The sequence below is a fragment of the Saccopteryx leptura genome, chromosome 1 (genome assembly GCF_036850995.1).
Source record: "Saccopteryx leptura isolate mSacLep1 chromosome 1, mSacLep1_pri_phased_curated, whole genome shotgun sequence".
NCBI lineage: Eukaryota > Metazoa > Chordata > Mammalia > Chiroptera > Emballonuridae > Saccopteryx > Saccopteryx leptura.
Window position 1 is genome coordinate 99,276,273 of NC_089503.1, and position 16,338 is coordinate 99,292,610.

Sequence of the window (16,338 nt, forward strand, 5' to 3'; positions counted from 1 at the left end):
CTCAACCAGACCTTCCAAAGGCCAAGGAAACGATCTTCCTTTGGATTATTTGTAATTCTGCTTCATCCAGCAAGTCCAGTAACGAGTGTTATCTAGTAAAATCTGCAGGGGTGAATGGTACTTGGTAGAAATGCCCAAAATAAGGTTTCACTCCCCAAATAGCTTATCTCTGATATTAGTATTTCATTCTGCAAAATAATTCTTTGAGTTTCTGCTCCCCAGGATTTGTTAGCTCCTCAGGAAGACTTGATCTTTTGGACCAAATGAGCATCTGGAGGCCCCAGTGAGCAAGGTTCTGAGGTGGGGGGCTCTTTATCTGCTTCCAGCTGCCGGGTGACTCACCTCTGACTTGGCACCTTCTGACCCTTCTTTGTCAGTCACACACCTGTTTCTCTTAAATACTGAATAGAAGCAGAGGAACTTCTGGATCCATCTCTTATCTCAGATGTCCCCAAACAGAAGCTTCTAGATAAGTGGTTTCCCTGGACCTCACAGACACCCTCAGCCGTATTGCTAAAAAGGAGGAGGCCGGCTACGTCAAACCAAAACTCTCTGCCTGACATGTGCCTGCGGCGGCAGCCGGATGACTGTGCCGCCGCAGGACCGGGATGAGAGTCTGGAGCAGCAGCCGAGGCCAGACTGCCAGTCTACCCCTCCAGGCACGCTTGCCAGCCTGCCACTGCTGACTGTAGAGGAGGCCTGGGCCTGGGGGCACTGCGGAGAGCCTGGCTGCGGCAACGGGAGGACACTTTTCTCCCAGGTTGCCCCTTCTGACCCTGATTTTCATTCCTATGGACTGTGTGTCCCGTGGATGAGCCGGCCGCAGCCAGCCTCGAACGAAATGATGAAGGAACTTTGGAGACAGAGACTCTCTGCAAGACCCAGGCACGAACAATCACCTCTAGCGTGGTGGACAACCACAGCGGTCTCCTCACCAGCCCTCCGCCTTCAGCAGCTGCCACCACAGTCTGGCCCACTGCTCTGCTCCGTGCCTAGAACAGCAGCAGTGGCCCCGGCCAGATTCCTCATGGTGTCTGCTTTCCCCCACCCCCTCTCCAGAGTCATTCATTCACTCAGGCTGGCCCTGCACAGCTATACATCACCTGATTATGGAGTGACTGCTCTGAGCCAACCACTGAGCAGGCACCCCGTTTTGTTACTCTGTGCCCTGCCCCTTAGCATCTTCTTTATGTCACAGGCCGAGTAATGTCACTTGCTTATGTAACCCAGCTTTCTCTTCCATGTCTCTAAACAAGCTGAGAGAGGGTCTCCTCTTTGTGAGGGGCAATGGGGGATACTGGACACACCCAGTGCTTCACAGGGATTCACTGTGAATCCCGGCTCTGATTCTCCTTAACTACCATACACATGTAAACTTGTCAACCTCTGTTTCCTCATTTGCAATAAAAAAGAAGGAGGAGGAGCAGGAGGAGGAGAAGAAATCACCTATCTCAGGGATGCAGGTTGAGGAATCACATGCAGGGTGCTTGGCACAGAGTGAATGCTCAGAAATATTAGTGATTCTCTCTCTGATGCATCAGTGGCCCCGCAGAAGTGCACATGATTGCTGCATGAGAACCTGTGTTCTACTCAAACATCTCCCTGAAAAGGGGGTCACCTTCTCTCTTAGGGCCTTCTTGGTACTCTACCCCGAGTTCTCCTACTTGTGATATTAGCCTCTTTTTACTTCACTTTTCAAAAGAAAAATATTTCAAACATATATGATAGAAGAGAGAACTGTGTAACGAACCTTTTGTACCTTTCAAAGGTTTCAACAACCAACAACACCTACCTCCACCACCTCTTTTTTCTTCTTGGAATATTTTTTTTCTTCTTGGAATATTTTAAAGCAAATTCCAGTCATCATATCATATCACCTATAAACACTCCGGTGTGTATGACAGATAAAGATGTTGAAGAACATAGCCACAATAATTGGGAAATGTTCATTAATATAATCTAACACCTAGTCCATATGATTTTTTCCCCCACTTGTCTCAAAAATGTCTTTTTATTGTTGATTTGATTCACATCAGATTCAATGATAAGATCTCTTAGATGTTTTTACTGCAGCTTGTTTTGACATGTTCTGTTTTCAGTGAAAATGCTGAAAAATAAGGAAGTCCTTACTTCCTGAAAGTCTCCTAATTCACTTCCCTGAAATCTTTCCAAATAACAAGTATCTCCTTTTTTGGGTGTGTTTGAATGATAAAAAGAATCCCTTCACCCTTACAAGCAGCTTGGAAATAAATAAGTTCCTCTAATAGTTTTCAAAACCCAACAATTATCCAAGTTAAGAAGACAGGCAGGATTTGCTTTAGTTCTTGTTTTAGAGGGTAAAAATTTCTGGGCAACTTTCTTCTTTTCAGAAATATTTTTTTATGCCCTCCCACCTGCTTTCCAAATCCAACAACCACAGAATTTACTCCATCCCCCTTTTTTCTCTCTCTCTCTCCCTTACACACTCCCTTTTTTTTTTTTCCTTTTAGTAGCAACCTACAGGCCGGCCATATTAGAGAGATGGAAATAAAGCTTCCTTAATGTTATATGTGTCTTTGAAGTACATTTGTGCATTTCTTTTTAGCACCTAACAGTTCTTCCCTTGTAGCCCTCGGCCCCTCAAACCCCCCTCTCCTACCTCCCAACTAACATCTCTGTCTCTGAAAATGCACAAAGATGCCTGGCTACCTCGCCCTGTCTTCGGTCTCACGGGGCTCAGTCTCTTTTTCTCTTTGGGTAAGTCAGACTGCACATCTGCATGCTTCCGAAGGGCCAGCGGTGCTGCCGCAGCTGGAGAGGATGGGGCGGGGGTAGAGATGCTGCCGGAGCCTTTCCTGGGTGTCCTTGGGAAGGGAGGTGCCAGAACTGGGGGACATATTGCTGGGGACCGCGTAATACTGGGGCTGCTTGGTTACAGATATGCTGCGTGTTGCTCAGGGACGACACTTGTCAAAGGAGGTGATTTCCGAGTGGATTTCCTTGAAATGGACCTATGTGTGTGTGTATGGAGGGTGGGGGTGGATAGATCCATCTGCAGAGTCTCTTCACGAAATTTTTTTAAAGCTGATGCAAATGTGGGGTCCTGAGACTTCATGCTTCCTCCAAGGGCTTCTTTTGTGAACCTTGATCCTGGGAGGCTGGTGGATTTAGGATATTAGGAGAGACTGTGCGGGAGAGTTGAGGGCAGAAAGTCGAATTGGAATCTGACTTCCTGAAAACCTGCACCATTGATTTTCGAAATGCATTGGGGAGTGGGTGGGAAACAGGCTTGAGAAGTGATCTGTGGAGGAGGCCTGTGGCAGCAGAACGTGCCTCTGGGCCAGATGGAGTGGAGGAGGGGCCAAGTGAAGGGATCCGGGAAGAAGGAAAGAAAACCATGGACCAGTGCAGTGTCCAGCCTAGCCCTGCAGACTGCCCTGTCAAGAGAGCCGAATGTTAATTTTCATATTTGATCATTCATGAACTTTCTGGTGGGCAGGTGGGCAAGAGAGTTATTTGCAAGATTGCTTTATAGTTAGTTTCATTCTTACTCCTAAACTTATTTATTGCTGGTATAGCAATTGACGGGCAAGCCCAAGGACTGTCCGTAGGAATACTCCATATCACAGAACCTCTCTCTCTCTGGTGTGCTGTACTGGGTTATTCAGCAGGAGTGCCACACAGAGGCAGAGCGGAGCCCCGGGAAGACGGCGTGATAAGACCAATTAGCTTTGCCGAGTTATTGGACATATACAAAAGAGCAGGACTGTGTGACAGAGTATGAACTTTGGCATCTGATCTGGGTTTAAGGCCACCATTGTCATGTACTTCATATCTGTTGGCAAGTTACTTGACCCTCCTGAGCTCCAGTTCTTCCATGGGTAACCTGGAAAACACCTACTGCATTCTCCAGCTTTTTGCTTTTTGCTCTAGGTGTTTTGTGAGTCTGGCATATAAGTGAGTCATATGCTCAATAATAGGTAACCCTTATGAAAACATTTGTTATAACTCTCACATTACAGGTGAGGAACCGGGTACAAAGTAACTTGCCCAATAAGATCACATGACGAGTTTAAGGTGAACTAAGATTTGAACACCTGTTTGTCTGATTTCAGCACGTTCTTAAGTGTTGAACTCTACTGCCCCCAACGTTCAAGAAATGTTACTGCTATGGTAACCTAAGTGGCCGAAGATCTCAATTGCAGGCAAAAAGTTGAGAGTAAGGAGCTGGGGATGGAAGACAGGTGGCCTCCATCTGGGGTTAGGGGGAGCTTCCTACTGGAGGGAGGCAGCCTGTGAGAGCCTTATCTAAGGGAAGAAAGGAAGGAGGCTCAGTGGCCAGGACTAGGGTGTAACTTAGGGAAAGGTGGATCCTGGATGAAGAGCTTAGGGCATAGGGGCTGCGACGTGGTGATGACAGGAAGCTAAAGCCTCTGGAAACCTGGGTGGGGAGAGGAGATAGGAAGGGAGACATTGAACATGAACTTGATAGGTGCTGTGATGAGGCACGCCCTGGCACTCCAAGGCTGATGGCCGCAGTGGACAATGGAACTTGGGGGTTGTAGTAGCATCAGTTCTCAAGATGGAGAGATACTACAGGTGACAAGGGAGGAGGAGACTGTGTCAGAGACTGAATTTGTGAGGATGACTGCAGAGCTGGGGAACTTTGTGTACACATGACAAAAGCATGTGAGATTAGTTTTTAGCTAGAAATAAACCAAATGATTGGGTTTCCCTAGAGTTTTTCTCAAGACTGTTGGCTCTGTGGTCACTGACCTGGTTACCAAAGTCTGGGTTATGTTAGGAGAGGCCTAGAAGTGGAGTCTGGTCCTCACTCAAGTCCACTGCATATATCTGCTTGTGGAGGCAGGGACTCAATGCCTTTCTTTCCTTCTATAGACTTTTATTGAGCACCCACTATGTGTCACATACTGTCCTGGGTCCAGGGATACCAGGATGAATAAGAATCAGTTCCCCAGAGCCTCTGAAGAGATGCAAGCACATAAACAAATAATAGCAACCCAGCATTGAATATGCTGTGATAAGAATAATAATGATGATGATGATGATAGCAGCTAACCTTTGTTGAGGACTATGTGTCAGGCACTGCTGTGAGCTTTATACACCAGTAAGTTATTTAATCCTCACAACTCTTATTGTCTCCCATTTCACAGGCGAGAAAACTCAGGTGCTGGGATGTTAATTATGCTGCCTAAGATAAGAGCAGGGCAGCCCTGGTCTTGGCCACTATATACCTTTGTGACCCCCGGTCATATGGAGGCAGTGAAAAGGGCAGAAGGCTGTCACTGGGGCCATGCCTCATTAGCTGGTGTCTGCAGTATGAGTGGGAGGACTCTGGGTGCAGAAGGGTGAACTAGCTTCTCAACTTGAAGCAAAAACATGTGTGAAAGAAAGAAGAGTGGAAGAAGGTGGTGCTTTCAGGAACTCTGGGGTCACTGGAGTGGAGGAAGCATGGAGGGCTGGAAGCTGGCAGGGGACATGAGATGAGCATGCTGGTTTGCCCCAGATTGCAAAAGGCCTGGAAGCTGTGCCCAAGATACTGGGCTTTGACCTCGAGAGCATCAGGGAGCCAGAGGAGGTTTGGGGTTCATGAGAGCCATGAACGCTCTCATGGCTGCATGGGGTTGGACCGGGGGTGGGTGCCCGTCTGAATGGGAAGGCAGTGTAGAAATGCGCTGGGTTTCATACTCACCTGAAAGGCAGGGGCTGCCCAAAGGGACAGTGTGGCCCAGAAGATTGAGGAGACAATTTCTCTGCTTAGACACACACACTCTCTCTCTTTTCACCAGGAAGAAAATAAACATACCTCATAGTTTGCTAGAGGATTGGAAAGAGTGAAGAGAATTAATTTTTAGTCTCTGTAGGAGATAGTGTTTGGCAGGAGATGAGCAAATTTTTGTGATCTATGCAAGATGGCCCATGAGAACCCTAGATGACACGGGACCCGAGGGGCCAGCTGTGCCTTGAAGAAAATGAGGAAGATTAGTGCTAGCGATGTTTGGGAACTGAGATAAAATACTACCTCCTTGCTGCACCCTGTTGATCATCATTTCCTTTTTTTTTGGGGGGGGGCTGGAAATCAGCATACCCAGGTCCCAGACCTGGTTCCAAACAGAGAACCAGGAAGGGCTCCCCTTGTATGGAGGCTCCTTTAAATAGAACCACGCCCCTCTGACAGGCCTGCCCAGACATGGGGGCTGGACCTACTGTTAGACAGCAAGAGGTCTGGTCCCTGAGATTCCTTGGAAAACAATCACACCCCCACCCAGCCTCAACCCCTCAAGCCTCTGTCTGGAGCCTGGCAGCCTGGGTTCAAATCTCACTTTGCCACTTACTAACTTGGGCTACTCATTTAACTGCTTTGTGCTTAGTTTCCGTATCTGGAAGGTGCAGGTGGAATAGAGATGTGAGCATTAAACAAAGTAATATCTATAGAGTACTTAAACAGGGCCTAGAACACAGTGAGCACTTTGTTGCTATTATTTCATCCTTTTGTGTCCCTAGCTGTGGATTTGGTACTTTACTGAAGCAGCAGTGTTCATCAAGAGACCAGGATTTTGCTTACAGCTCTTACCTCCTTGAGATGGTTTCCTTGTCTTTAGTGAGGGCCTGGAGTGGTGAAAGGCTTACCAGTCCTTGCCTTGAGCCTGAGATCCAGGTGAGGACTCAGGCTGAAGTGGGCCTCCTGGATTGGGAGTCAGAGACCATGGTTCTGGTCCAGCTTGCCCTGTCCTCTGTGTGTGTCTCTCAGGGCCTCACTTTCCCCTTTGGTAAGACAAACAGTACTGGATCTACAATTCCTGACTTCCTGTGATTTTGTGACTGCCTATTCCTTTCCTCTGCAGTTGGGTCTTGGCAGTTGACCTCTCTGACCAGTAGAGGGCACGCCTATTCTACCTAGTGCTTCCTACAGGACCCGTGCTGTCAGAATTAGGGGGAGGGACCCCCTGCCAGCTACAAAAGTTCCCTTGCACCCCATGGCTCTGCCCTCCTGCACAGCAGGGTGCCGGTTTCTTCAATGTGAAGGGTCCTGCCTCATGGGGTTCAAGTTATAACTGAAATGATGTTGTGGGCTGGGGTGGGACAAAGGCCAGGGATGGGTCCACACCTATTTCCTGGTGTCACTTGGAGGCTCCTTTTGGCTTGGGGGCCCTGGGAAGGGAGCAGACCCTTTCCAGGGAAGGTGGTAGAGAAGCAGGGAGCTCCCAGCAGATGAGGTAAGCTCAGGACAAGGCCCTGCCAAGCTCCTCCTCTGCAGATTTCTCTGCCTCTGCAGAGCGGGGGTGGTGATGGCATTCTCTGCACCTCCTCCTTGCCTGGATCTGTACTAGGTGCTCTCATAATGGCAGCAAAAGTGGGGAGAGGGGAACTGGGCTTTGCTGTTCTCCTTGGCCGCCCTAGTTCATACTCCCTGATGGGCATTTCAGTGCACACTCAGCAGCCAAGGCCTTGCAGACGGGTCTGCATGCCTAGACCTCCATCTAGTGCTTCCTTTTGACCTCCGGGGCTGGCAGCAGAGCATCTCCTGTTCAGAACTCCTTCCCACTGGCCCTGGCCACTCATTCTAAGGCATAGCCTGAGCAAAAAGATTCGGTCTTCCCTCTACCAGACTGCAGTCTGAGTAGGGCCCTGCACAACAGAACAATCTGAAAAATGAGTCCTATAGGGGTCGTACTCTACCCCAGAAGCCTTTTCTTTTTAGGTGACAGGACTTGGACTTTCAGGGCGAGAGCTCCTATTACTGAGTACTTACGACTAGGCAGACTGTGCATTGTGCTCTATCCATTTTATCTTATTTAATTATCTTTTTTTTTTTTTTTTTTTTTTTAATGTTTTTTTTTTTTTCATTTTTCTGAAGCTGGAAACAGGGAGAGACAGTCAGACAGACTCCCGCATGCACCCGACCGGGATCCACCCGGCACGCCCACCAGGGGCGGTGCTCTGCCCCCCAGGGGGTGATGCTCTGCCCATCCTGGGCGTCGCCATATTGCGACCAGAGCCACTCTAGCGCCTGAGGCAGAGGCCACAGAGCCATGCCCAGCGCCCGGGCCATCTCTGCTCCAATGGAGCCTTGGCTGCGGGAGGGGAAGAGAGAGACAGAGAGGAAAGCGCGGCGGAGGGGTGGAGAAGCAAATGGGCGCTTCTCCCATGTGCCCTGGCCGGGAATCGAACCCGGGTCCTCCGCACGCTAGGCCGACGCTCTACCGCTGAGCCAACCGGCCAGGGCCTCTTTTTTTTTTTGTATTTTTCTGAAGCTGGAAACGGGGAGACAGTCAGACAGACTCCCGCATGCGCCGGACCGGGATCCACCCAGCACGCCACCAGGGGCGACGCTTTGCCCACCAGGGGGCGATGCTCTGCCCCTCTGGGGCGTCGCTCTGCTGCGACCAGAGCCACTCTAGCGCCTGGGGCAGAGGCCAAGGAGCCATCCCCAGCGCCCGGGCCATCTTTGCTCCAATGGAGCCTTGGCTGCGGGAGGGGAAGAGAGAAACAGAGAGGAAGGAGGGGGGGGTGGAGAAGCAAATGGGCGCTTCTCCTATGTGCCCTGGCCGGGAATCGAACCTGGGTCCCCCAGGGCCATTATTTAATTATCATAACAACCCTGGGAAGTGGGCATCGTCAGCTGCATTCTCCAGTAGAGGGACCGAGGCTTAGAAGGTACAGGATCTTGCCCACAGTCTCGCAGCTGACTGAAGGCAGAGCTGGGATTGAGCCCACATCTAATCAGATCTCAGGTGGTATTCATGCAGAGACAGCGACAGCTCTTGACTGACAGCTTCCTAGTTGCCCTCCCCACTCCCAGTCTCTAGTGGCTTCCAGTCTCACTCCTAGGTATTAGATCCTAAGTCCGTATTCTGGTCCACAGACCATTTGACTTGGTCCCTGCCTGACTCTGCGACCTCAGGTCTCACCATTTGCCCCCTTGATCACTCTGCTCTTTGTGCCTCAGACACACAAAGCTCATTTCAGCCACTGGGACTTTCCTCTTGATGTTCCCTGCCTTAGAACTTGATTTCTTCAAATTTTCAAACGGCTCACTCTCTCACTTCAGTCAAGGGCCCCTTATATGTCCTCTCTTCCGAGCAGACTTCCCCGACCACTGATATAAAACAACCCCCCCCCCCCTTACCTTGCTTTATTTCTTAGAGCCTTGCCATGTATCTGCCTAAAGTCACATTATTATTTTCTTTCCTTGTTAATGTCTGTCCCCTTCCTAGAATACAGGTCCCATGTTGCGGTGACTTTGCCTGTCTTGTTTATAACAATATCCCCCAAGGCCTAGATGAAATGAAGGGCATAGTAGGTAGTTTATAAATATTTGGTAAATGAGTGAATGAATGATTGATGCTGAATATTACTGTTTGTCTACTACAAATAAATTAATCTTTTAGGATGAGGTTTTGAAAATATTGGCAGAGAATCTTAGAATTAAGGCCAGGATTAGGATGAGGCAAGTGAGGTGCTTGGGGTACAAAATTTAAGGAGGTTTTGCATGACCTTGGGAGTGGGTTTCCCCTTAAATTTCATGCCGTGGGCCAGCTGTCCCATGGAAGGCATGCAGCTATAGTTGGGAGGGTTTGGGGCTTGCTCATCTCACCCTAGATCAGCGGTTCTCAACCTGTGGGTCGCGACCCCGGCGGGGGTCGAATGACCAAAACACAGGGGTCGCCTAAAGCCATCGGAAATATATATTTTATTTTAAAATGTATTGTATAATAAATATGCCCTAGATTGTGTCAGAGTAGGATGAGCCTTTCTCAGCCCCTTACCCAGGCCTACTGGGCCAAGTCCGGTGCCCTTACAGAGTTCCACAGAGGTCTGCAATTCCCACTCTGCCAACCTTTCACCCCATGGCAGCATCTTGCTGTAGTGTTTCTAGGCCTGACATCTTCAAAGGGACTCTTGTCCTTGTAGACTCATCAGCTGGTCCCTTGGGATTGTGTCTGTTCTGGGGCACCTGTTCCCTCCCGCTGCTTGTTTGCCCTCTTTCCTGTCCGCCAGATGCCTAGGGGAGGTGCTGGGGCTGGGCCCGCTGCACTTGCTCTGAACTTGGGGGGCAGTGTGAGGTCTTCTGAACCTCTGTTTGCCTTCAAGGCTGCCTGCCCATTGGGGTCACTGCAGCTTCAGCTGGAATAGCTTTGGCTCAGCAGAGATGCTTGGAAGTGGTGGCGAAGACGAAGGAAACTGAGGCCAGCACAGTGAAATTTTTCTCCAAGGTCTTCAGCTAGCAGTCAGCAATGGTGGGACTGGAGTAGGATGGCCAGGTGGAGGGTCTGCCTTATAATGGTCCTGGGAGAGGCTAGGGGCCCTTTGTCTGTCCCTGGCTTGATAGATGATTTTGGTCTCTCTCTACCTTAACCTTGTTCTGCACCCCCCATTTCTCCCCCAAGGCCACATTTGTAACCCCTTAAGACCTTTGCCTACCCCACCCTGCCCCCTGAGTAATTCCAACCATTATGAACTCACCTTCGCTAAGCTCCACTCCACTTCTCACCAGAGAGAGCAGCCTTGTCCCCTCCCTGGCCCTATCAGCCAGAATACTCACCAGCTTGTGACTTTGTCCGCAGTGCCACCAGGGTGGAGCATGGAAGTCACAGTACCTACTACCCTTAACGTGCTCAATGGCTCTGATGCCCGCCTGGCCTGCACCTTCAACTCCTGCTACAGAGTGAACCACAAACAGTTCTCCCTGAACTGGACCTACCAAGAGTGTAGTAACTGCTCTGAGGAGATGGTGAGTCCTGGGATAGAGGTGGGGTTGGGGGAGGAGGCAGGAGTCCCTGCAGCATGAAGTCCCCGTGTTCTGCCACCTGCCCTACACTGGACCAAGCCCCTGTGGTTCCCTGGTAGGCTGTCTGCTCAGAGGACTCCGGTAGAAGGTGTGTTGTTATGCCGGGGTGGCCCTGGGGAGGGTGGTGGAGATCTGGAGGTAGCTGCCTGTCTTCCAGGTAAAGAGAATGCATGGGAGGAGGGGTATGCCTCTTTCCTTGCAGGTCCTTGCTCATCCAGCCCCACGTCTTGTCCCCTGCCCACCCCCAGTTCCTCCAGTTCCGCATGAAGATCATAAACCTGAAGCTGGAGCGGTTCTGGGACCGCGTGGAGTTCTCGGGGAACCCCAGCAAATACGATGTGTCGGTGACACTGAGAAATGTGCAGCTCGAGGATGAGGGCCTCTACAACTGCTACATCATGAACCCACCCGACCGCCACCGTGGCCACGGGAAGATCTACCTGCAGGTTCTCATGGAAGGTGAGGGGCGGGCAGCCAGAGTGGGGAGCAGAGCAGCTCACTGTGGCAGCAGTACTGGCTCAGGGCTACTTCAGAGAGGCTAGGCTGTGATCTCCTGAAGGGAGGGAGCTCGTGTTGGGCACAAGGCATCCCTTTTCTTTCCTCCAGTCCTTAAGGCCTGGGAACGCGTCTCAGAAAGGCCTTATACCGCTATCAGTCAGGGTCAGGATCTTAAGACTCATCATAGCAGCTTTTGTTTATTGGGCACTTACTATATCTCCGCTAGAGAACTAAACTCTCTATATATGAATTATCTTATTCCATCCTCCTAAAACCCTAAGAGGGAGGTACTGTTATTTTACAAATGAGGAAACAGAGGCTTGGAGAAGATAAGTTATCTAAGATCACACCATTAATGAAGAATACAATCAGGTTTATGTGGTCTTGTAATTACCACATCACACTGCCCTCCCCTGGGGCTGTCAGACAGCCTGTGATTTTAAGGTGGGGACTTAGAGGTAAATAAATGGCTTGGGTTGATTTTTGGCTTTGACTAAAGTTCTTTCTAGGAGGAGAGTAAAGTCAGGACCACCCACACATACTGTGGGAGCAGTGGGTGGGGGAAAAACTCCCTTTCCAGCCCTAGTGCTCAGCAGGTCTGTTTCTCTTCCTTCCCCAGAGCCCCCCAAGCGGGATTCCACAGTGGCGGTGATTGTGGGTGCCTCTGTGGGGGGTTTCCTGGCTGTGGTCATCTTGGTGCTGGTGGTGGTGAAGTGTGTGAGGCGGAAAAAAGAGCGAAAACTGAGCACGGATGACCTGAAGACAGAAGAGGAGGGCAAGACAGATGGTGAGGGCAATGCAGACGACGGTGCCAAGTAACAGGCGGCTGGCCCTGCGGCCCCTCCCGTGTCCCGTCTTCTTCCCACCCTCTGCCTGTATAATGTGCACCCCCTGCCATCTCTTAGTGTGCTTCTCTTGAACCAGGATCCCAGGGCCGACCTGGTGGCCCCCGAACCTCTCACTTCATACCCCCTACCCTGCACCAACAGTAACCCACCTCTCTTTCATTTGAGAAACCTGCCGTGGTGTGTGGGCTATGTGGGTCCTGGGGGGGGGGGTAAGTGGGCTCAACCTGCCAGGCCTGGAGAGGAGGCAGGAGGTGTGTATTAGGTCCTAGGGAGAAACGGGAAGGGGGGTAGTGGTGGAGGAGGGGTCAGCTGTCCAGCCTGCACAGTGCACAGACTTATCTGATGGCAGCGACAGAGAGGACTTGTGGGAAGGGCAGAGGCTTTCCCGTGCTGCCTCTCAAAGGCCTGGGCTGGGACATTGCGCCTCTGGCCCAGGGCAGCCCTATCAGGCTGGGGTGGTGATGGGTTCCTTTAACTTGGGGGTGGGGCATGTTAAAGGGACAAGTGTGCACACATCTTGGGCATTGAAGGAAAGATAAGATTGAAGGCGAATGGGGGTGAGCTTTGGTTCAGGGAGCTCTGCTTTCACCTCCTTCCCCACTGATGGCTGCTGCCATGGAAGCCATGTGGTTCTCTGTGGGCTGTTGATCCCTTGGGGGTTCTGGTGAAAACAGTACTGAGGAGCTCCTCAGCTGGGTCATGGGAGGTCGTGTTGTTCCAGGTAGTGGTCATTTCCCACCATAGCTGCCCACCAACAGGAGACAAACTTCAATCACTGTAAAATGGAGTTCACTGCAGACTTCCTTCTCTAAAAGGGTGACCACCACCGGCCTGGGCCAGGAGCAGCCAAGGCGCTGAGGTTAGGAGGGGACGGAGGCCACGGGCAGAGGAGTTGATGTGCGGAGTGGAGGCTTCGTTCGAAGTGGTCATTCAGACTTTCCCAGTTACCCTGTGCAGAGTTTCCATCCGACTTGACTAGAGGCTAGGGAAGGGAGTGCCTCGAGAGAGACGTGAGGGTCCTGCGGCCCCGTCCCAGGTAGAGCATGTCACACCCTCCTACCCCGATGCTCCCTGTGGGGAAGGATGTAGCATCTGTGAGGAGCCAACTTTCACTGCCATTTTACTCTCATTGAGAGGGAATCTCAAGAGAAGGAGAGGGACCAAGGGAGAAACTGCTGTTGTGAAGAACACTACCTTGGAAGACCCTCAGAGACCAACTAACCAAGTCATTCATACTGCAGAAGGGGAAGTTGACAGAAATGAGGGTCCTGTCATCTTTTCCTCTGGCCCCTCCGTTTCCAATTTGAATGCACAGAGCCATAGTTGTCCTGGGGGGAGGTGCGTCCATCTAGCCCTGTTCATCTCCCAGGAGTCCAGCCTGTCCAGGCTATGACTGAGGCAGGGCTGAATGATGGGAATGAGGACAAAGCTGCTGACAATGCCCCCTCCCCTGCCTCAGGCAGGCGCAGGGAGTCAGAGCAGAAATGAGTCTGGGGGTAGGGGGTAGAGCCAGGACAGTGACAGTCTCAGGGCCCATTCTCTGCCTCTGCCCATTAGATGGTCAATTTGGGGAGTGAGCAATAGCATATGGGAGATTTAGTTTAATTCACTTTAGTTCAACATCCATTTATTGAACACTTCCAGTGTGCCGGGCACCGTGTCAGGCCATGGGGGTGTACACAAAGCCATAACAGAGTCGGGAACTGCCAGGTCAGCACAGTGGGGACTAAGATGAATTTTTTTGGTGCATCTAATTCCATTTGTGCAGCCACTGCTTCCAGGGCTGGAGTTAGGGAAGAAGGAAGAAATTTCAGAATCTGAGCCCTGGGAAAAGAGGGATGCAAAGAAAGGAGAAAGAGAAAACAGGGAAGAGGGTGAGAGGCTGACATGGTGGGGGGGCAACCAGCCAGAGAGCTCCTGGGTAGGGTGGGTCCAGTCCACATGGAAATTCTAACTCTTCTGCTCAGTACCTAACTGCCAATCAACACACTGCCAGGGGTTAGGCTACGCCACCAGAATGCCTGGGCCAGGCAGACATTGCCCATCTTTCAAGCCAACCAACCGAGAGGGGAGAGATGGGTGGTGGGCCCCTCATGCCAGCTGAAACCAAGGGTGGTTGTAAGACACTTCTGCAGTTTGCAGATACCACTTTTTTGGCAGCCTCTCAAGTGCCCGCCTCTCCCAGGATGAGTGAGGATCCATGCTGATGCTAAGGACCTTTCTTTTTCCAGGACTCATAACATTCAGAGGAATTATTTGTAAGATTCCCCAGGTTTATTCCAAGAAATCCTAACTCTCCATAAAGTAGCCCAAGACTTCTGTGCTCCTTCTTGTCTCTGCCTTGACCCAGTGGGGCATAGGTAGGGCAAGTCCTCTCCACGGGCCTCAGGGGCCTGAGCAGATGGGGAGGGGCCAGGAACCACCTTTGCCAAGGTGCCCATGCTCATTGGCACTTTTCCCCAAGTCTCTCGGAATCGCCTCCGGAAGGCTCAGAGCTGCTCCCCCAGGGCAGGGAGGTTGGGAACCCAACAGGGCTTCTGTGAACAGAGATGGGAAAGCGAGAGATGTTCCCACAGCTGCCAGCTCTCTACCTTGCTGTCTAGTTTATACCAGCAAGCTGCTGCTTTTTCTGCACTGTGGGGTCCAAGCCCCACTCTGACTGCATGTTCCCATCACTGCGCCTGCTGGGCTCAGTCTGCTGGTTTCCCCCACAGCACCCCTCCCCACCCTTACTCCTGCTCTCCCAGAACCCCTGCCTGTCTCTTTCTAACTAAGGGCCCTTGTAAAAAGAGACGGGGCTGGCCAGCCCATGGAATTTAGCTTATGAGAACAAAGCACAATTACTCAGGACTGAAATGCCTTGAGGTGCCTTGGAACTGGCTTTGGAGATATCTGCCCCTTAGATATGGACTAATCACCTCTATTCCCAGTTAATAAAAAGGAAAAGCTGACTGGGTCCATATTTCTCCCTGGGAGTCTCCTTGGGGAGGTTGGGCTGATAGGTATTGACAAGGTCAGGTGAAACAGATGGACAATCGAAATACTGGCCAGATCCAAAGGATAGTCCCAGGCCATAAGAATGGCTTGGTGCATTTGGAACGGGTGATGAATAATGACATCTTCCTTCCTGTTTATGTCTTAAGGACAGACAGCCTGTATCTTCTGCCGTGCCTCTTGCTGATATGTCTTCCTTTACGAAAGCTTGCTGATGCCTCTGTACACAGTCTCTATATAGGTATAGATATATATACAAATATAAGACCTCACTATATCCACCCCAAATGTTACAGTGGGGAGGGAAATAATCATTTCTCAGTGTTTTGAGTTGATTCACACAAGTCAGATTATGGAATGTTTTTATTGCTTTTTGTGTACTTGGAGGGGAAAACTCAACTACTTATGCACTCTCAAGGTTTTATGTGTTATATGGTGGTTGCAAGGGGTGTTGGGGAGAGAAACTCAAATGGTCCCCTGTGGCCCAATTGCTGTGATGTGTGTGCTTTTTGGAGCAGACCAAGTTTCTTTTGCAGTTTGTCTTCTTGATTGGATCTATTGCCATAATAAACAGATTGTTTTCTCTGAACTTCCCTAGAGCGTGGCTTTTTTTCAGGGGTGAAACTGAGGTAAGTTGAGGCTTTGCTAGGATCCTGACAGGGACCCTTGATGCTCCCTTCCTGGGAAAACCATTGATATGGCCAGGACCCCACCAAAGATAAGGTTCTAGCTCACTCTGGTTGGTGGACACTTCATCTCTTCCCCTTTGTCTTCCTAGAAACCTGGGAGACTCCCAGAGGCACCCTGGGGACAGGGTGGCTGAGAAGCCACTTTTTGGAGGGTTCTTGGTTATTTCTGGAACAACAACAACCTTCTAAACCAAGCTAACTGTTACACTGATGTTGTCTGTTCTTTCCACAAATAGGTGGGTCATCTTTCCTGCTCCCTGTTTCTTAGCTGTGACTAACTAGGCAGACTTTTTTTTGCTGACTCCAGATTCGGGGAAAAACAGATGACAGCTGGCCAGAGTCTGCTCTCATGCAACTTCACAAACGAGGGTGGCGGGGGAAGAGTCAGGGTGTTCATGTCCCATCTGCGTACTGCTGCATCCCTTTTATGTACTACGAGTCAGTCCTAAGGTCAGGACCAAAGGCCGCCCCTGGCCTACGGGTTCCACTTAGCAAACACATTTGGTCTTTTACTCTC

At 50.6% G+C, this 16,338-nt stretch overlaps 1 protein-coding gene across 1 annotated transcript; it reads left to right on the forward strand.

Moving 5' to 3' along the window:
- Positions 1-2,482: 2,482 nt before the first annotated feature.
- SCN2B (sodium voltage-gated channel beta subunit 2) lies at positions 2,483-15,721 on the forward strand. The gene is made up of 4 exons (XM_066372458.1): positions 2,483-2,736; positions 10,569-10,735; positions 11,041-11,251; positions 11,910-15,721. Exons 1-4 carry the CDS (start codon positions 2,667-2,669, stop codon positions 12,107-12,109), a joined length of 648 nt encoding a protein of 215 aa, XP_066228555.1. The 5' UTR covers positions 2,483-2,666; the 3' UTR covers positions 12,110-15,721.
- The last annotated feature ends 617 nt before the right edge of the window (positions 15,722-16,338 follow it).